Source organism: Lepidochelys kempii, chromosome 13 (assembly GCF_965140285.1).
Source record: "Lepidochelys kempii isolate rLepKem1 chromosome 13, rLepKem1.hap1, whole genome shotgun sequence".
NCBI lineage: Eukaryota > Metazoa > Chordata > Testudines > Cheloniidae > Lepidochelys > Lepidochelys kempii.
Genome location: NC_136392.1, coordinates 8,805,808 through 8,827,876, shown reverse-complemented (window position 1 = coordinate 8,827,876; position 22,069 = coordinate 8,805,808). Strand labels below are relative to the sequence as shown.

General features: G+C 42.1%; 1 protein-coding gene across 3 annotated transcripts in view; it reads right to left on the bottom strand.

Moving 5' to 3' along the window:
• Nucleotides 1–21,233, bottom strand: part of TAF4 (TATA-box binding protein associated factor 4) — a 66,062-nt gene extending 44,829 nt beyond the window's left edge. For all 3 annotated transcript variants that reach the window (XM_073309179.2, XM_073309180.2, XM_073309181.2), the window contains exons 1-2: nucleotides 20,876–21,233; nucleotides 17,756–18,844 (exon numbers count right to left, since the gene is read on the bottom strand). In XM_073309179.2, the coding sequence (XP_073165280.1) occupies nucleotides 17,756–18,844; nucleotides 20,876–21,194 (1,408 nt within the window). In that variant the 5' untranslated portion in view covers nucleotides 21,195–21,233. The remainder of the gene's footprint in view (nucleotides 1–17,755; nucleotides 18,845–20,875) is intronic.
• Between the last annotated feature and the right edge of the window lie 836 nt (nucleotides 21,234–22,069).

Below are 22,069 nucleotides of genomic sequence, written 5' to 3'. Positions count from 1 at the left end.
TATTTAGTGGGGGGGAAGAACTAATAACTGATGATGTCAAGAAAGCTAAGGAGTTTGACTATTTTGCTTCAGTCTGTACTAAAAAGGTTAATGGTGACCACATACTCAACACAATTAACATTAACAAGAGGCAAGGAACTCAAGCCACAATAGAGAAAGAACAGATTAAAGAATATTTAGATAAGGTAGATGAATTCAAGTCATCAGAGTCAGATGAAATTAATCCTAGAATACTTAAAGAGCTAGCTGAAACAATCTTGGAATGCTTAGCAGCCACCTGCAAGAACTCTTGGAGAATGGGTGAGGTCCCAGAGGACTGGAGAAGGGAAAATATAGTACCTATCTTTAAAAAGGGAAATAAAGAGGACCCAGGGAATTACAGACCACTCAGCCTAATTTCAACACCTGGAAAGATACTGGAACAAATTATTACACAATAAATTTGTAAGCACCTTGAGGATCATAGGGTTATAAGGGGCAGCCAGCATTGATTTGCAAAGAACAAATCATTCCATGTAAACCTAATTTCCTTGTTGACATGGTTATTGACCTAATGGAAAGTGGGGGAAGCAGCAGACATGATATCCTGAAATTTAGTAAGACTTGACAATCACACATGACATTCTCAAACAACCTAGATGAAATTACTGTAAGGTTGGTGCATTACTAGTTGAAAGACCATACTCAAAAGAATAGTTAATCAATGGCTTGCTGTCAAATTGGGAGGGCATATCTAGTGGGATCCCACATGGGTCAGTCCTGAGACTGGTACTACTCAATAATTTTGATTAATGACTTGAGAATTGAGTGGAGAATATGCTTTTAAAACTTGGAGACCACCAAGCTGGGAGGGATTACAAGCACTTTGGAGGACAAGATTAGAATTCAGAATGACCTTGACAAATAAGGAGAATTAGACTGAATTCAACCAAATGAAATTCAACAGGGACAAGTGAAAGTACTACACTTAGGAAGTAAAAAAATCAAATGCATAACTATAAAATGAGGAATAACTGGCCACATGAAAGTATTGCTGAAGACTATCTAGGAGTTATAATGGATCACAAATTGAATGAGCCAATAATGTTATGCAGTTGTGAAAAAGGCTAATGGCATTCTGTGGTGTATTAACAGGAATGTTGTAAGACACAGGAGATAACTCAGTACTGGTGAAGCCTCAGCTGAACAGTGTGTCCAATTGTGGGCACCACCCTTTAGGAAAGATGTGGAAAAATTGGAGAGTCCAGTGGACAGCTACAAAAGTGATAAAAGGTTTAGAAAACTTGACCTATGAGAAAAGGTTAAAAAACTGTGCATGTGTAGTCTTGAGAAAAGGTGACTGAGGTAGGGGACCTGATAATAGTCTTCAAATATGTAAAGGGTTGTTATAAAAAGAGGACAGGGATCAATTGTTCTCCATGCCAACCAAAGGTAGGACAGGAGGTGATGGGTTTGATCTGCTGTAAAGGAGAGTGAAGTTAGATATTAGGAAATCTTTCTAACTATAAAGGTAGTTAACTCTAGAATAGGCTTCCAAGCAAGGCTGTAAAATTCCCACCATTGGAGGACTTTAAGAACGGGTTTGACAAACACCTGTCAGGGATAGCTTAGGTTTAACTTGATCCTGCCTCAGTGCAGGGAGCTGGACGCATTGACCTTTGAGGCCCCTTCCAACCCTACATTTCTATTTTAAAATGGAAGAGTACCATGACTTTTAAACATCTTAAATGAATAACTGCCTTTGATTTCTATTCACAGAGGAACAGACGGGGAAAAAAATAGTTTTTAAAGCTACTTCTCCAGCCAATCTTAAAAAAAAAGTCAGAAGGACAAGATAGTGTAGAGAACCCATAAAAATTTCATATTAAAAAAGAAAGTCTTGCTCTCAAGCACTAATTATGACATAAAACTGTATCCATTATATTACCAAAGCCTCACAAAATAAACATCTGACCACTAGACTGTTACTGCAAAAAAACCACCACTGAATTAGTTAAACATATAGTCTACAAATCATATTCTCCTGCCATGAAACCTATCCAGCTACACACATCAGAGTAAAGCTAACAGGTACCTGGAATTAGATCAGGGTCCTGCAAAGGAGTCATATGGAATGGGGCAGTTTAATGTTAAAATAACTATTCATACACAATACACTTAGTGTGCCAGTCCTATCATTCCTTTAGGGCTATATGTCTTCCACAGAGGAGGATTCTCCTTTTTAAAAAAAAATTAAGACTTTTGTAGAACTTACACTAGTCCCCTGGTTGAAATTTTGGGCAAAGGACTTCAAAGTCCTGTGTGCTTTGCTGCAAAAAAGCATGGAGTCTTCCACAATTTATGGGGTGCAAAAACAGTAACAAAGTTTTCATGAAGTTTTATGGGGAGGGTCTTGTCCCCACTTCACCCAGCTCCAGTCAAAATAAGAAGTTACTTTCAGAGTTCAGAAATGGTCTGACACCTGTGCAAAGTGGCTAAAAAGGAGATTTCATCAGGTCTCAGAGGACCAAGTTAAGATTCCACTGGTTTGTTTTCTTAGTCATCTGATGAGTACTGAAAGGAGCAAAGCCTGGCTACTTCTGTAAAGAATTCATGAAATACAAGGATAAACAGCAAAGATGTCACTTAATTTGATGTGGCCAAGACTGTGCACAGGAACTTGAAAACAGCTGAAACAACTGTTTTCTAAACATGAAAAGAGCATGTTCTATATTTGACATGGAGGTCTACAAAATAATTTGTTCATCCCTATTGCACCACCACCACACAAAAAAATTACTCTGGTACTACTATTTCTGAAATCCAGGAAGGATAAAAGTCAGTTGGCTCTCATGAGTAACCATGCTCTTGGAGCCTTTGCCTCAAGTTCTAGGCCAACAAGTTGAGCTTCTGGAGGCACGGAACAAGTGGGCTTTTCCTTCAGCAGATCCTTATAAGCAGCAAGTGTCCATGGGCCATAAATTGACACAATCAGCAAATGAGGGAACTGGGGACTATGGTCTTGTCTTCCTTGATTCGCCAAGCTACTCTTGCTGGAAGGCAAAGTCCATAGACTTTTTTTTGGGGGGGGGGGGGGCGGGGGAGAGAGACCACAAGATACAATATTTGTTCTCCACATTTGGCTCTACAATAGCCTCAGGCCAGGTGACCCTGGGAAGCATTGTGGAAGGAACCATACATCTTTGATACATGAATGAACATTTTCTGGTCAAGTTCCCAATCTCCAGTTGAACGTGTCTTTTGCTTAGCCAGTCAGCTCTGGGGTTGAACTTCCTCTTGAATTGCTTGGATAAATAAGGTCTTGCTCTCTAAGAATGAATTTTCTAATGTACCAGATCAATGAGAGGCTTTCAAGGACCCTTCAGGACCTAGTTTGCCATCACATTGGCATAAAATGGCAACTGGACTACAGTGGGCATGTTGAAGTAGCTTGGGAAGAACTTGAAAACGCTACATAGGTTGAGGCTCTCCATGCATGGCACAATGGACCAAATTTTTCAACAACTCCTAAATTATGCTGCAATATTAATCTATCGTACTGCTCAAAATACCCCCAACCCATGCAAACATACACAACTGTGACTCATAATTGAAAAAATATTCATTGTTATAAAAAAATTTTCAACAGTGATTTCTGAGGATATGTTTTTCCAGTATGCTCTCCAAACAGCCTGGCTTCTCTCCCTATCCCCCCAGGGAATGAGGAAACTCATAGCTGACTTCTGCAGCTTATCTCCCCAGTCCCTAAGCCTTGACTATTCAGCTATTTTCCAGGCAGCCCAGCTCCCCTTAACCTCTTTCTGCCTGGTTAGGTAAAACAGTGCAGTGAGCATGTACTAGAATCTAACTCCCTCTTGTGGGGAAACCTGGAAAGCAAAAGGAAGCTGCAAGCTGGTCCCAGAAAGATAGTGACACCGAAAAATATATATAAAAACAGGATACCAGGTGTCCGGCTACAGCAAAATGGAAAAAATCTATGGCAAACTAGAGACTGACTGACAAATGAATGGGGCCGTTCACACCCCTACGAACTATTGTTTCAGGTGCTATGCAAACCCAGGAAGATACAACCACATCAGTTTACACTCAGTTTAGATTTCACAACTGTGAAGGTTAGAAACACTGCTCTTTAAAAATGAAAGCTGGGATTCTGGTGCACAATTCTGTGGCATTAGTAGGACTTCTGTGGCAAGTTCTATGGCCACAGAATGAGAGATTACATAGGGCCCCAATTATAGTTCACTCATGGTCTAATTTTTGTAAATTAAATAAAGACAAGTTTGGATAATGCAAAAGTAATTTTCATAAGTGTGTTTTTCCTAATTGCTCGATATATAAAAGGTAAGACTAATTTCATGCCAAAGGCTTTTTCTCACTAACCCTACACAAGAACTTCATTGCAGCCATACAGCTTAAATTACTATATTGATTACCAATTCAACAGGTGAAGCAAGTATGAACTGCTAATGAAAATATTTTAAGAATTAACAGTTAAAGCAAATGTCAATGTCAAAGTGCCAAAAAATGACCACACTTGATGGTGGACTCATTTGAAAAGTCTTAAGATGTGGGAGCAGTGTTGGTAGCCATTGCAAAATTAAATAATAAAGTAACAAATGCCCCAACTGCAGTCAGCTTTGAAACTATGTTAACACCTCTCTAGAAAGCTATGTTACCTGCAAAGGTGTAAACATGCTTTCAAGTCTGTATGTGAAGAGCCAAAACATCAAACACCTTTCTGTCAAGCTATAAACAAACTGACGCAGGTTCGGTTTTAGTCTGAAATTCACAGAGCAGGTTTTTCATGCTTAACATGGCCTAGTTGTACATTATTAGCAAAGTCCAAGAAGGCAAGAACTTAGAAGGAAAACCAACATCAAGTTCTTGTCAACTGCTGGAAATGGCCCAGCTTGATTATCACTACAAAAGATTTTTTTTCTCTCCTGCTGGTAATAGCTCACCTTACCTGATCACTCTTGTTACAGTGTGTATGGTAACATCCATTGTTTCATGTTCTCTGTGTATATAAAATCTCCCCACTGTATTTTCCACTGCATGCATCTGATGAAGTGAGCTGTAGCTCATGAAAGCTTATGCTCTAATAAATTGGTTAGTCTCTAAGGTGCCACAAGTACTCCTTTTCTTTTTGCAACATCAAGTAGTAAACCAAATTTTTCTTCAATAATTTTGATCTCAATAAACAAAGTGGATTAAATTTATCCCTGGTGTAATGCCACTAACTTCAAAAGAGTTACATGAGGGAATATGGCCCAGTGGTATATGAATCTAATTTTTTTTGAGGAAGGAAGAATTAAGTTCACAAGTGGGTCACCAATTTTTTTAATATGTTAAATTGCACTTGTGGTTTTGCAAACCAGCTAGTTTTCATTCCATGCTGAAGTCTTGTCTACATTAGAGAGTCTTAGGAAAAATTTCCACTAGTGCTACTTGTTCCGTTGCAGTGGCAGGAGCCATAATGCAGAAAGATTCCTCTGACTTGTGGCACTTTTACCACCGTGCCAATACATAGCTGAACCAGTGGTGGCACCACTGAGGTTTTTTTCCCGCCTCGAGTTCCCTAGGTAGGCACAGAATTTCCTATTTTAGAGATTTACAGCACTATACTGCTCCTGGAAGTTCAGATACAAGAGAAACCAAAAGGCCCTCTGCAATTAGAAGTAAAATTAAACTAGCACATGGACATGATACAAACATGTCTTTTTCATAACAGCAACATTATTCAGTACCATCTCTTTTTCAAACAGCACTAATTTTAATAAAGGAAAAAAAACCCTCACCAAAAACATAAAATCTCTCCACTTCTGTAAATGTTTCTCATTCTAACAACTCATCAGTTAAGAAACCTTAAAAAGTTTTTTTTTAAACCTAGATTTAACAAGGGAACAATGTGGGGTAACAAGTAATAAGACTTAGTTTTTTCTTTTTTTTAAAAGGGACCATGGAAAAAGAGAAGTAGCTGCGTACTAGAAAGAGAGGAACAAGACAAAATACTTGAGAATGACACATATTGCATGGACAGGATCCCTTTTTGGTTCTGTGCTAGGACCTATGTGTGTGTCAGTGTATATCTTTATTAGAAAGTAACCACCACTGCACCAAATTTGAGCTCCTAGTACTTCTACAATGTGCTGCGCAACTTCTCCTTCCTCTGGGGTTTTATTTTTATCACTTCATCCTTTTTTCTAAAACACTCTACTAATCACCCTCTTTAGATTTTCCTCTTCCCTGTCACTGCGATTTGTTCCGTTCTGCTCCTTATGACTGGAACACCCTCTTTGATCACGTCCACCATGACCCACCCTCATTTCTTTCAAGTCCTCCCTGAAAATATATTTCCTCTAAGAGGTTCACCGGTCCTAGCTTTTCTTCACGGAAATACATACACTGGATTATTAATAGTTACTTTTCAAATGTTAAATGTTGTTGTTCAGTCATCTGCTTTTTGTTTGTGACACCTTAGAGACTAACATGGCTGCTACTCTGAAACCTGCTTTTTGTTTGTGTCCCATCACCTAGCCTTTCTTTCTACACTGATATTTAGATGGTATGCCCTATGGCTGTGATTCCCAAACATTTTACTAAGGTGACCCACCAATTGTATTTTCTCTCTTTTTGCAACCCACCATTACATATGTGCACCTTTCATCCCAGAACCAAAACCCTAATCCCAGCCCAGTGTAAAGGAAAGGCCCCCAGGGCAGGGTGGGGGCAGAGAGGGAGCCCACCCTCCACTCAACCTGCAGCGATGGCTCCCGTCCCATGAGGCTGGCTGCCCACTCCTGGGCATATGAGGTCATCTCTGTGTGATAGAGGGGCAGCCAGTACAAACCTGACTGGTTACGCAACTCTGTGCCACAGATCTCAACGCCCAGAGTGCCCAATGGCACTGAAGCTGCTGCTGTGGGGTAAGCTTGCTCTCCAACCACTCCACCCCCATCCCCAATCACCTTTCCAGGCCTCATCAAGAGAAGTGGATGTTTGCCTAGGGCCTAGTGATAGGTTAATCCAGCCCTACACATGGCAACCCACCTAGAACCTTCCTACGACCCACTGGTAGGTCAGGTCCCACCATTTAGGAAACATTGCACTATGGGACAAGGATAATATTATTTTAGCTGTCTGTACAGTACCTAGCATACTTTTAATTCTATATAATAAACTGATGCTATGTGTTTCATAATTCAGCAACTCACAAGGGCGTATATTAGGACAGTAATGTTTAAAAGTTATATAGACTGCTCTTACTAGAAGAATAAACTACACCTCTACCCAGATATAACATGACCCAATATAACAAGAATTTGGATATAATGCGGTAAAGCCGTGCTCTGGGGGGTGGAGCTGTGCGCTTCGGCGGATCAGCATGTCAGGCTCCGAGACGCTGCTCTAAGCTGCATGTTAAAGGTGCCGGGCCGTGGCTGAGGGGTTGGATAAGGGGCAGAGGGTCTCAGGGGGTGGTCAGGGGACAGGGAGCATGGGGGCGGCTGGATGTTCGGAGGTTCTGGGGGCGGGGCAGTCAGGGGACGGAGACATTGTAAAAGGCGTGGGAGTCCCGGGGGGCCTGTCAGGGGGCGGGGGTGTGGATAGGGGTCGGGGTAGTCAGGGGACAGGGAGAGGTGGCGGGGGAGTTGGATAGGTCAGGGGTTCTGAGGGGTCAGTCAGGGAGCGGGAAGGGACTATTAACGGAAATGCTCGAGGCCAAAGCACGTTCGATATAAAGCAGTTTCACCTATAAACGCAGAAAGATTTTTTCGCTCCCGAGGACAGCCTTATATCTATGAATCCATATGAACTCTTCCATACAAAGCATGACAGTGTTTTAAAATAATACAAACTTCTTACATAATACAAATTCAAGAGAGAGCTTGTTTTGTTCGGTACAATGTATCACTGAAAATGTTTCTCAGCAACACTTTGTCAAGAACCAATGCTGTAAAGTTAAAAGGGAGATTGCCAGGTAGATGATGTTCAAAATATACATTTTTGGTTCTTTATTTGAAAAAATTACCTAGTGTCACTGATATAATTTTCTACCTTTGGTTATTTGCTTGGATTTACTTGTGGTTCAGAACTACATAAAGACCCAAATCAGGATCCCAGCCTCATTGTGCTAGATACTCCACAAAGAGTAAATACAGTCTCGCCCAGAAGAACTTTATTTGAACACATCCCTACAGCGTTAACCTATTGCAGAACTATGCTAATGCCAGCTTACCAGAAAGTGAAAGAACAGAAACAAAAAGTGACACTGACTTGTTTGCCCAAGATGATCAAAATCCAATAAATTAATAATAAAGACACCCTTTACATTCAAATGTAAATAATCTACTAGTCATCTGTAATACAGATAAGGAGGCTGATCTTTTAAAATTATGATTTTAACCTGACAGCATTACATAGGCAGGAACAGTCTTTTACTCTATATTTGTACACTGCCTTCAGAGGGGCTGTGGGAGAGTACAGGGAGCATTCTGTGCAAATCTCTTTGCAGGATTGGGATCTATAGATTTCAATCCCTTGCAGGTTTGGGATCTATATGTTTCAATCCCATCTGAGTTCAAATCAATTAGTATTTTCCAGTAAAAAAACATTTAGCATATAGAGCTAGTCAAAGAAAGAATTTGTATACACATGAGAAAATTTTACCAGTTTAGCTAAGTGTGTCATTTTAAACATATTTAGTTAAACCAGTGTGAAAGGCTGTGTGAACAGTTATTTCAATTTATTCCAGCGTAGGTTAAGTCTTAACCAAAATAAATATGTCCACACAGCATCTTGCACTGATTTTGCTAAAGCCTGGTTTGCAGAGTTTTCATACTGGTATAATCAAACTATTTAAGTGTGTGATTTAAAAAATAAATAAAAAACAAGAATAGTTATACTGGTACAATCCCTACTGTGGATATAGTTATACCATAAAATGTATCTTACCAATAGTATAGATAATAGGTCCCATCACGTTCCCTTACGGGAATTAGGTTTACAGTGCCCCTCACTAGGGAGGCTGTACTACTTTACTGTACTGGTATAAAGTACAACTTTTGATATTTAGAAAAGATCTAAATCAGTTTAAAAAAAATTAATTAAACCCATGTACATATCATGTAGAGCATTAGCACTCTAAAGGTTCAGTAACAGGGGTCAGATACAGTATTCCCTCTAATTTTACACACCCATGTGCGGAATGAATTTTGTTATGTGCACCAATATGGAGGTGATGTGTGACTGAGGGTGGGGCTGAGGCGTTCTGAGTGTGGGAGGGGGCTCAGGGCTGGGGCAGAGGGTTGGGGTATGGGAGGTGCAGACTCTGGAGTGGGACCGGAGATGAGGGGTTGGGGTGCAGGCTGCTCCGGTGGGAAGAGATGACTCCCCCCAGCCCTCTCACACTGCAGTAGCTTGGGGCTGGGGGAAAGGCACCTCTTCCCTGCTGCGAAAGCTCCAGCAGAGCTGGGCTGGGCCAAGGGAGCTGGGCTCCTCTCCCTCAGCCACACCAAGTCCAGGGCTAGTCCATGCAGGCACCTCTCCCCACCACGGCAGGTCTGTGCTGGGGGAGAGGCATCTCTCCCCACTACAGCCTTGAGCGGGGCTTAATAGGCAGCTGCGCAGCCACACAGCTTAGAGGGAACTTAGGTCAGATATTAGAACGGATTCCTAGTTTTGATTTAAGACGTGCATCAGGGAAGGAAATTATTCAGAAGAAGGGAGGCTATTTCAACTGCATCCTCATTTCACCAGTGTTCACTGAGGTCCTCATTCCACAAGTGACTGGCACAAGGGTACCCATGTGGCCACAGGTAAACACTATTGACACCGCAGAGGTTCCATCAGGAGCAGGGGTACACACCTGACCATACACAGAATCTTTACAGTTGATAATATCAGGTGTTTTAGCTGATAAAGACTGTCAAAAGATATTTTCTCCACTACTAAGGTCAGTAGTAAAAAATGTTTTCCTATATTTATTTTCAAGTGACCAACTGTTTCTAGAATGTTATATCTTCAGTTAGTTTATATTTTGTTCTTGAAAAAGTAATTAGCATGACTGACAAATAACTTTGTAACTGAGTGTCTCAATATCAAACAATATTGATCAAATTCAGACATGGGCAAATAGAGATATGCCTACCCACCCAAGGCTGAGTTTGACCCCTGGTGACTAACACTGCCAAGAGTATTTTAACCTAACCCCTTTTCACATTAAAATATTTTTAATAAAAACGTCAAGTAGTGTAAAGAGGCATTCTGGGTCTTTATTTGAAATGAATTCTATATATAGCCCAGGCAACCAAAAAAAACCTCCTTTAAAATTTTATTTACAAGCATCGAAAGCAGCACTTTTTGGTAATTATAACTGAAGGTGATCAAAATACTCAAAAAAGCAAAGCAATCTCAAGGGTGTTTTGTAATAACTGACTTGTCTTATCACCATGTTGGTTGACCAATGCACATTTTTTCCGATTAATATGAAGTGCTGACATTTACATTTTCCATTGCCAGCTTAGCTAAAATAGAGTACTGCAGCTAAGTTGTGAACTCAAGTTGAGAGAAGCATCCAAAATTTTGGTCCCCAGGCCAAAATAATTTCAGTGCCTTTCAGAAGTGGCCCACTTAGATTCATGGAAATAGAAAATTATGGTGACTCATTGAGTAAACACACTGTGTTGGACAGTTCCTGTACTAGCAGTGGTGTGCAGAATACCTCAGAAGCAGCAACTAACCCATATCCACAGCTTTTGGGCCACTGCCTTGATCATACGCATCTGCATGGCCCTTAAACTGAAGGGGTAAGTAATCCCCAAAACACCAAACCTCAACCAAAATTAAGCATTTTAAAAAAAAAAAATCTGAATTTGTTATGAAGACTGGCATGAATACAAATTTTTGCATAACTACTCTAACCCTAAAATGGAACTGTATACAGCTCAAGATAACAAAATGCTTTCAACAAGTGAGTTTTGAAGAATCACAATTATACTCCCTATAAAGCCTGGTCACTGAAAGTGTCAATTTGTATTTTACTGGCCATGTAAAACAATTTATTGCTCTGCCTCATCATATGCTGTTTTAAAATAAATAATCACCCTCTCAACCTTAAGTTCTTATTGGGCAAAACTTAAAATATAATAAAATTATGATAACCTTATCACATTTTAACAAGTCTATAAAGTTCTTTTTCCCCCCTTAGTCTTGAAATATATGGTAAACCTGATGGATCTACATATAAAAAGACATTTCAAATCAAGCAAAATGTTCCTTTTGCTGAGAAAATAATTTGAGCCGTTTTCCCCCAACCCTTTTAAATGTAGAACAGAGGAAATCCATAATTTTCTCTTTTGGAAACAGATATCATCCAGTGATCTGAGCACAGAACTTCCAAGTTTTAATTTTGGCTTTGACATTGACATCGCCGACCCCCGCTCCCACCCCCAGCCATGGGAAAGTCACAACTTTTCTCCCTCAGTTTCCCCAGCTTTCAAGTTGAGGTAATACACTTACTTTCCAACCACACAGGGGTTGTGAAAGGATTAACATTTGTAATATGCTTTGAAAGTGAAAAGTACTACAGTAAGCTGCTTTTATCCTTGCTTGTTAGACACCTTTTTTTAAAAAAAAACCCACACACAAAAAATATGGCCATGCTAACAGTTAGCAGGCATAACACTGGTAGGCTGTAGTGTAGTAGACAAAAGCTGCAAGCAGGTGAAAACATTTGGACTTGCTCACAAGTTGGTGGGAATTAGAACTGGAGATATATTTCAATATTTAGCATTCTTCCCTCAGATACTTTGCATGTATCTTTCCACCTGAAAGTCAGCAAGTTTTCACATGTGTATTCACATTCACAGAAACTTAAATATACAATTAAGCATTTCAGAGATGCCTACTTGAAAAAAGGAGAATGGACCCAAAAAGCAATAACAAATATCAGCTATAACAAATATCAGAGCTTTACAATGGAAAAAACTATTTAAATTGTTTTATTCAAAATCTGTTAGCTTTCCCTTTTTTCTTTCCACCCTCTTATGCTTACTAGTCTAGGATGCCAATCCTGGAAAAGCATTAGTAGATACATATCTTTACTGAAGTCAGTGGGACCATTCATCTGAGTACGATTACATGTACATAAACTGTTTGCAGGATTGGGACCAAAGTCTATCTCTGTGCCTTCATGCCAATTTTATGACTTAATTATTGTGACATTCCTAGCTGATTTTTGGTGACAAACGTTTGGATTTTTAAATACACAGAAGACTGTTTGTCAAAAAAAAAAATACACACTACAGGTGTGCAAACTGTTTTTAAATGGCTCCAATTCAGGAAAGCATCACCATTCAAGTCAATGAGACTTGAGTATATGCTTAAGGTGAGGCATAAAGTACTTTTCTAAATGGGACCACAATAAGCAGAGTTTGGAAAAAACAACAAAACAAAAAACAAGAAGAGTAAGAATCCTCCTCCAGCAAGTGACAGAGCCAAAACCCATACATTTCTGTAGAATTTAAACCTCCATTTAAAACAAATTAAGTATCCAGCCTCTATGGTCGTGAAGAAAACCGTCCAAATGTGAGACAAATATAAATGGATAATGTTGTCCTCTTCAGTATACAGATTACATAGGTGCCAGTGGAAGCACTGGAGCTATAGTTCTACCTAGTAGCAGCAGCATGAAATTAACATTGGTCATTTTTACTACTGCTGCTCAGAACCCCACAACAATGAAACTCTTCAAATCACGTCAGTTTCATGCTGCTATTGCTTGGGAAAGCTATGAGAGGTGGCAGCCACTGGAGTTATTCATAGCGTATGAGGACCCCAAAAAACCCAGAAGCTAGGTGCTAGAATACAATACACTTGTGTCCCCATTTCCCACACCCAACTACTAGCAGATGCTAGGAAATACTGAGGGAGGAGTAAAGCAGTAGAGACCCTCTACCATTACCATCTGATGGTTGTTCTATGACCCATATAAAAATTAATTTGTGGCATCAGTTCAGTGACTAGTGGACAACTGTGATATCCTTGTTGGCAGTCTCAGCCAGAAGTACAGAGGATTAAACGGGCACAGAGAATGATCTACCCCTCCTCCATCACCTAGAGGCGATCCCTCCAGATTGGTGTGTAGGGAAGCTTTAACGATCACTACATTTTGCTGTACTATTCTGTGGACAAGGAGGAAAGTCCTCAGCAATTGTCATAAGTACTAAAACTTACTCAAAAGAAAAAAAAAGGGGGGGTGTCTATATTTCACTTTTGCCTAGGCTGGGGGGGGGAGACAGGGGGAAAACTCCCCAGATCTACCAGCTCTTTACTGTTTAATTCAATATATGCATATAGTACTTTCCCCCTCCACTACGCTGCGTACCTTTTAGCAGACTTCTTCGGTTCGGTCTACACTACAAGCGAGGCTGTGATTCCCAGCTCATCTAGACATACTCATGGTAGCTCAATGAGAGCTAGCTGAAATATAAATAGTAGCGTAGCCGTGGCAGAATGGGCAGCAGGAGCACGGCTTAGCTGTGCTGTGCACAGACCTGTCTGAACCCTCCGAATACATACTCAGCATGGCTAAACTGTGCCATCGCTGCTACTGCCCATGCTACCGCAGCTACACTTCCATTTATTACACCAGTGCCAGCTGTCACTGAGCTACTGCGCCTATGTACGTGTGAGCTGGGAACCACACCCCCTAGCTCATACTGTAGACTTAGCCTAAGACAATTCATTAGAATGCCTTTTCATAAGAAAATAGCAGAACAGAGTAACGGTATAATATACCTGTGATCAGAGAAACCTGTTTCGTCTTTTGTTAAATTCTCGAGGCTGACAATACAGTTATGGTAAGTAGATTGCAGATTTCAGTTGTGGCTCGTTTTGAGAACCTGTTATATATCACTGCAATTGAAAATACTGCTTTGCTAATCCAAAAACTAACTTTTTCGGGGGGAAAAATCAAATGTACAGAAGTGTGAAAATCATTAAAAAAACATTTGCAGCACATGCCAATTATGACTTCTGGTCACTTTTTACTATCTCATGTATGCTGCATAGTTCTCTTCTACTTGCAAACTTCTGTTCCATCTATGAGAAACCAAGATACTTTTCTGTGTATCTGAAACAACTGCCAAATGTCATGTTTTAATATCAATTGTCCCAGCTATTACCAGATGAGTGCATAAAAGATCTCCTCACACTATTTACTTCAGAACAATGCAAGTAGTTAAAAACCTAACACAACTTCATAAAATGCACTATAAATCAAAATAAGTCATCTTTAAATAAACTCCTTGCATATTTGACAGAATCATCCTTGCTAAAGTCAATTCAAGAGTATTTCCAGCATCTCTGCTAAAGCCAAAAAGATGGTCTTTTATGCAATTTTTGGAATTTTATAGCACTGCTCCAAATGTTCAGGCGACAAGTTCTAAATCTGGGCTGCTACATAAAAGACAAAGTGCAGATACACACACACTTCTCCCACCCTCCTAAGATTTTGGTAAAACAGAAATGAAGCCATTATTAACCAAAACAAATGTTGATAACCTTTTTTCTCTGGGGAGGAGGAAAACAATTAAGAATGTGGCAGAATCCAATAGCACCGCAACAATTAATCTCCCTGCTTTCACACATTTCTAATTTGGCCATTTAAATTCTAGCTAGCTAAAAATTGATACAGCATACACCATTAAGGTGACACTCTAAAAGCAATATATTTTAAGTGGAAATCAACTAAACTGTTTTAAAAGGTAAAGGTAGACTACCTCAAAAACACTTTTTTTTTTTTTTTTTTTTTAAAAAGACAAGCATTGTGAAAACCCAGGTTAATAAAAACAACAAGGAGTCTGGTAGCACCTTAAAGTCTTTAAGGTGCCATCGGACTCCTTGTTGTTTTTGTGGATACAGACTAACAGGGCTACCTTCTGATACTTGACACCAGGTTAATAAAAATATTGACATTTTTATATTCAGTGTCATTTATGTGGAATAGTAATTGGACATGTGGGGGTGGAGCCTGGAAATTAAACAACTAGTTTATTTTTGTTTGGAAAATAAATACGGAACATATGCTATACCAGTGGTTCTCAGCCAGGGGTATGTGTGCCCCGGGGGTACGTAGAGGTCTTCCAGGGGGTACATCAACTCATCTACCTATTTGCTTGGTTTTACAAAAGCCTACATAAAAAGCACTAGTGAAGTGAGTAAAAACTAAAATTTCATACAATAACTTGTTTATATTGCTATATATAGTATACACTGAAATGTAAGTACAATATTTATATTCCAGTTGATTTTATAATTATATAGTAAAAAGAAGAAAAGAAGCAATTTTTCAGTCATAGTGTGCTGTAACACGTTAGTATTTTTGTATCTGATTTTGTTGGCAAATAGTTTAAGTGAGGTGAAACTATGGGGTACGCAAAACAAATTAGACTCCTGAAAGGGGTACAGTAGTCTGGAAAGGTTGAGAGCCACTGTGCTACACAATAGGCAATTCTTTCAGAAGTGGATGCTAAATTGTTGTTACTCTGTGCACACAGTTTGCACATGCAGTTTTTGTTCTCTAGTTATATCATGCATAAATTCCTCAGATTTGCATGAGCAAACTGTATTAGCATACAGCTCTCCAATTTTTACATGCAAATATTGCTTGCAGAGACTTATTTGAGGTTTTGTACATGCAAAAACTTGGATGTACAAACTTTGCTGGTGCAACTTTAGAGATGGGGAAAACTTCCTTTGAAAATTTGGTCACTGTGTTGTACTTTGAAATGCAATTAATTCATTATGTTTTTGTATAGTAGCCTACTCTCCCCTCATACATGAATGTAAACCGTATTAAAGTTAATGGCACTTATAAGTATAAATGGAGGAAGAGAGGGAGAAGCCTAAACATCTAGGGCTAGATTTTCTGAAGTACTCCGCATCCGTAACAGCGACCAGATTTTCAAAACAGTATCCAGCAGCAGCATCTAGCAGTTCCCACCGTGCTCTATAGAAGCTGCTGAGCACTGAGCTCTTGTGAAAATGTGGCCATTTCATTTAAGTGCTTAAGTGGGAACTGAGTTCTGTTGAAACTTTATACCTAAAAATATAATTGCCTCACCTCTCAATAGTCTCTAATATCACAACCATTTAAAAAAAATTTTAGATCTTTTTTAAATTTAAAGGACTTAGTCCTAAAAATGAAAGGTTAGATCCTGCAAAGCCCTACTTTGTTTCACTGGGACCATGCATAGGAGTAAGTTAGGCATGCTCAAGCCCTAATGATTGGGGCCCTTGTTGATAAACGGGGCATATTTTAGTAAGTTGATAAAGTGTTTTTAAACCACTAATATTTTTATTAGAAACTGGCTGATCATGTCCAGTCAATATCTTCCATAATTAGTTATACTATGTAGTATTGCCATATTGCCACTATGGAGCGATATACCTAAATTTTACTAACATCAACTGCAAACCATAAGGGCAATTTGATTAATATTGGAGCAAGAGAACATCTTAAAATCCTGGAAAGTATGACATTTTTAGTTTAGTGGTTTTTTTGTTTTTTAAACAGGCTCCAACTTAAAAACAGGGATTTCAGGATTAAAATTTTGATAAATTTAAAAACAGTTTTGAAACTTCAGCATATGCATTATTCTTGCCAGGCAATATCTTTCTATGCAAGAAAAAAATGTAGATTTTTAATATCCCAATTGTGATTTAAATATACAGAATGTTTGACAGACTTCACGGAACCATGCAGTGTCACATATTGTAAATGAAGTATTATACATAAATATAGTGTACAGTAAGATATGGTTGCTGGTATCTTATGGGATAATGCATCAGTCTAAGGTTGGGTAGTAGTTTCAACAGATATCATTTTTACTGTTCTAAGACCTATTGAAATGAATTGCATATGCACACCATTGATTTCATTAGGTAGTAATAAAATTTAATTGGCTGTTCTTTGTATAGTAAGATCACCTACCAAAATGACAAAAAAAAATAATAATCAAGGATATTTGACAGAGCATAGACCAGTTCTCAGAACATAAGGGTTTTTTATTCTGCCTTTAACTCACTCCCTACTGGTCTAGGGCTTGGTTCCCTGACTAAGCGTGATGTTAGTTACTACAGGAGCTGCAACCCTACACACAACAGGGTAAGGTAAGGACAGAGTATGATTGCCTCTGTACTGTAGTCCAGTGATAAAAGATCATCATGAGCTTCAAATTTGAAAGCATAACTCAGATTTCTAATATTATTTTAATGTATTTATGGTAAAAGAAGGCAGCTTCTCTCCTTATGCTGTACCTGCTGCTGCACTACCAAGCAATGATCCTTGTATGGTACAGGGGGGCATGCAGGGACAGGGAAAAGAGCAGCATGCTAGATTATATGAATTACTGACAAAAATGCTTTAAAGTCAAAATGCATCATGTGAAAATGAAACCGCACGGTGCATTACAATAGCATTTGTGTAGGTTTGCACCTTTGTTCACACCTGCACTTTAGTAAAAAGGAAAATCTAAACAATAGTAAGATTTCTAAAATAATTCTGTCAACATGCCTTTGTCACCTGAAATAGGATAAAAATCATGAAACATCCCATGCCACTGTCCAAAACACAAGTGATATCTGGAATAAGAACTTCCCCATGATTTACAACTAAATCTAGATATATTAGTCATTCATCTTCCTCTCAACAACATATACAGCCACAAATTAAAAATCTCTAGTCTTTACTTACCTGGTGGTAACTGAAAGTTCTGAATATTAGTTGGATTCTGAGGTGCCTGAGGCAGACGAGGTGCTAAAACTGTAGGAGTCAAAGTTGCTCTGATACCACTTGTAGTTGCTGTTGGAGTCCTTGGCAGACTTTGTGCCACTGTACTGGTAGTGCCCTTAGCCATTCCTGTAGGGGTACCAGGAGCTGCAGGAGGTATCCCACCGGGATTGGGGGCCACATTGGAAAGCCCAGCTTGCATAGTTTGCCCAATTATCATGTTACCCCCTGTAGTACTGGGCTGGCCACTAGCAACTAGTGTCTGCTGCTGGGATACTGCATGCCCTATAGTTTTAGGAGACTCTGATTTGATGACCTGTGTGGTGGGTGCTGCCGGCACACTGGAACCAGGCTGGCTGTTCACAAGTGATGTTTGGAGGGAAACTCCAGAACCCACAGTGACTGCAGCAACAGCAGGAAAACTCCCCACACCAATGGCTGAATTGATCACAGTATTGCTCCCGTTCTGGGTGGCTGCAGCAGCTGCAGCAACCGTGGGTCCTGCTGTGTGAATTGGTGGCCTCACCAGTGCTACAGTAGGCCCCCCACCTACAATGCTTGGTGGCGGTTGCGAAGAGATTACTGTGGGTGATGGGGATGAGGCAGAGGACACAGCAGTGCTGAGGAAAGAAGTCTGGATGACAGTGTTAGAAGCTGATGGCAAAACAGCATTAACTGTATTTCCTTTCCCCACAGATCCAGGTCCATTGTTAACTAGAGGGGCAACAGCAGGTGCAGCAGCAGGATTAGCAGTTGCAGGAGTCCCAGAGAAAGCAGCACTTCCCGAATGATGAGAGTTCATCACGACGTTACTCCCATTCAAAGTTTGCACCGTTGTGGTCCCAATTTTGCCATTCCTGGTGGATAAGGCAGTTGCCATGGTACTGATAACCACTGATTTGCCTTGACTGAGGGTCCCTGGAGCAGCAGCAGCTTCAGATCCGCCTGCTGCTGTTGTGGTGGTGGTGGTGCTAGCTGTAGTGACTCCATCCAGAGCTGAACTCTGGGACCTGGTGTTATGATTAATAACGCCCCCTTGCACTCCTCCAGCTCCTGAAACAACAACAACAAGGTTCAAAGGAGAGAATGTGCAGGAGGGGAAAACAAATGTAGAGGGAATGTGCTCCTCTGCCCTCCAAATCCTTCTTCACCCCCTTCCCCCCACATACACACACCCCATACTGCCTGCAATGAGGCAAGAAAAAAGGGGTTGAAAATACAAATCCTCTTCCTCTGTGTAGAGAGATTACCCTGAGGCCCATTTATCCCCCATACTGACACCTGGCAGCAGTGATATTAATTTTAGCACCCCCTTGAACCCACTAAAACAAGAGAAAAAAGGAAGATAGACACACAACAAGATAAGATCTGGACACTAAAGGGGGTTTAAGGTGCTTCTTTTCCCTACACTTCCTTCTCTCCCCCATTCCAGGCCTGACATTATGTTTAACAACATCTTTTGCATTCCAGTTCCTGCAACTAGACAGGGGGGTGAGGGGGGGTGGAGGAGGAAAAAAAAAAAGAGTGGGGAAGACATCAATAAAGAGTTCTCCCTGTACCCTCTATACCTTGCACACTCTACCCCCAATCCTTTCATCTCCTATAACAGGACCTAGTAGTACCATGCAGTTCAACTAGTACAACAACAATGTAAAAAGCAGGGGATGAGAGCTGTCAATCTGACAAAGAAAAAGTTGCCATAAGAGGACTTTGTCCATACCGGGGCCTGCTGTTGTGATTCTGTGCCTCAAGCTCCCACAACCATAAAGAAAAATATGAGGAGAAAACAGACTTGGGCATTGAGGAAACTACAATGTGGCCTCCTGCCCTGAGACCTCCTCATTCTGCTTTAATGAGGCCTGGTATCATGATTAACACCAGCCTTGGCAGTCCAGGTCCTGAATTAAGGAGAGAGAAATGAGAAGGGAGCTGTCACAGATAACCCTTATAATGTGTGTCTCGGTAGCTAAGAGGACCCTCCTGTAAGATTCTCCTTACAGACCTACTATTATTAAGGTCAGCATCCTCTTACATTTCAGCAACAAGAAGCAGAGAAAAGTGGGGTGGTGGGGGGGAACAGAGCCACAGATAGATACTGGGCAGATCAGGATATTTGTCCCTTCCCTAAAAACAACCTCCCACCCATTCTCAACGTGAGATCTAATATTATGATTAACATAATTCCCTTTTAACCCAGCTCCTCCATCAAGGGGGCAAACATTCACAGATCAATATGGAGAAGACTTTCTAAGGAGGATGATAGGGGTTGTGCCCTGAATTCCCCCCCTCCCTCCCCCCAATACTAGGGCCTTGTATTGCCACAACACCCCCTTGAGGGAGAAAGAGGAATGAAAGGTGTTGAATGCCCCCTCCAAGCTCCTGTTACAAGAGGGGCAAGGGGAAATATCCAGACAGATATGGAGGGAGGCATTTTTAGGGGTTTCTTTCCCATGAAATCCCTCCTCACTTCCTCCTATACAGGAAACGGGTGTCATGATTAATAACACCCCTTTGCACTTGAGCAACAGAGAAGGGGGAGGGGAAGGAGCACTCAGAGATTGGAAGGGATTATTAAGTGGGAATCCCCCCAATAAACCCCACCATCCAATGTACACCAGCAACAGGGAAGGCAGAGGAACATTCAAACAAACTGAGGGAAAGCCATTATCAAAGGGATACTTACCCCCCACTAGTTCCCCCCCACCCTTATGATTAATAGTACCCTTTTACACTCCAGCAACAAGGGAAGAAAAAAAGAGGGACTGATAACCCATCAGTGTCTGTATATGGCTCTATCATGGAGGGCAGTACCCCCATATGACAAGAAACACCTCATCTACACCCCAGGAGCAAGGGGGGGGGGAAGAGGAGCACAGTCAGACATATACTAAAGGGCCTGGTGTGGGGGGGGCGCTCCCCAATATGATTTATACCACCCTTGCACTCCAGTTCTTGCCACAACAACAAGGAGGAGGAGAGAGGGAAAAGGGGGGAAAGCAGTAAGGGAGAGAGGCAATCAGAGCTTGGGAGTGGGGGGAGGGGAGGCCCCTTTCCCAGAGAGCCCCCCACCCCTGTCCAGGTTACCTGCTTTTGTGATCTCTGGGGCACTGAGTCCCATCTTGCTGCTGCTGCTGCTGCTCTCTGTTTGGACATTAGCATTGCCTCCTACTACTACTCCTCCAGGGCTAGGGCTAGGGCTGCTGCTGCTGCTACTGCTGCTCACAACATGGTTCCCCAGCAGCCCCCCAGCGGCCCTGAGGGGCTCCTGCGCCTTGTGGTGCTGGTGGTGATGACCGGAGGCCGCCAGCTGGGACTCCAGGGAGCCCACCAGGTCGCTCACCACCTTCTCATCCACCTCCGTGTTCAGGAAAACCTCATCCAGCAGATCCGAGCCCGCCGCCATCTTTTTTTTGGAGGGTTCCTGTGAGCTGCTCCCTCCTCCCCCTCCTCCCCTTTCACTCCTCCCTCCCACCCCCCCACACACGCTGCCCTCTCACTGCGCAGGCGCACAGGCCTAGGCTCACATCACCGGCCGGAGAGGGATTCCGCTCGCCGATGATTGGACGCCAGCCGCCTATAAAAGCCTGGGCAAATGGCTGCGAAGGCTTAGTTGGGAGTCGGGCTGCGGCGGCCCGGACGCGACGCTGCAGGAGCAGCGGGGGCAGAAGGTGGGGGGTGGCTGGCCAGGGAGGGTGACGAGGCTAGTTCGTGCCGCGGGGGGGAGACGGGGGGCGCCCGCGGGGAGGGGACGGGAGGTGGAGAAGGCAGCTCTTTGTCCGCCTGAGCCCAAGATGGCTGCATGTTTCCCTGCTGCTCCCTGCGTCTGGCCCTTGTCGCTGGAGCGAGTCTGAAGGGCGCCCCACACCTGTGCCAGCTGCGTGTAACTGATCCACCGGGAGGGCGGGGGAGGAGACGCGGCCTCAGGCCCCACGCCCAGCCGCGGGAGGGGGCAGCGAGCAGCAGCCGTGGGGGGGCCGGGGGCAAAGAGCCCCCGGAGAGGCAGCGTAGCCCAGGCGGGCGCTGAAGGGGCAGGGCGGGTAGCCGCGACCCTGCGCCCCTCTCCTCTGGGCTGGGGCAGGCGCTTTCCCGCGCCTGTGCCGCCTGCCTCCGCTCGCGGCGGAGCGGCCCTGGGGAGAGGGCGAGCCTGGCTGCAGGCGCGGGGCTCTGCGGCGGCTTCTGCCCTGGGCGCCACAGGAAACCAACCACCCCTTGTCTTTTCCCTTCGCGGATTTCAAACGCCTCCCGTCGGCTCCCAACCACAGCTAACTGCCCCGCTGG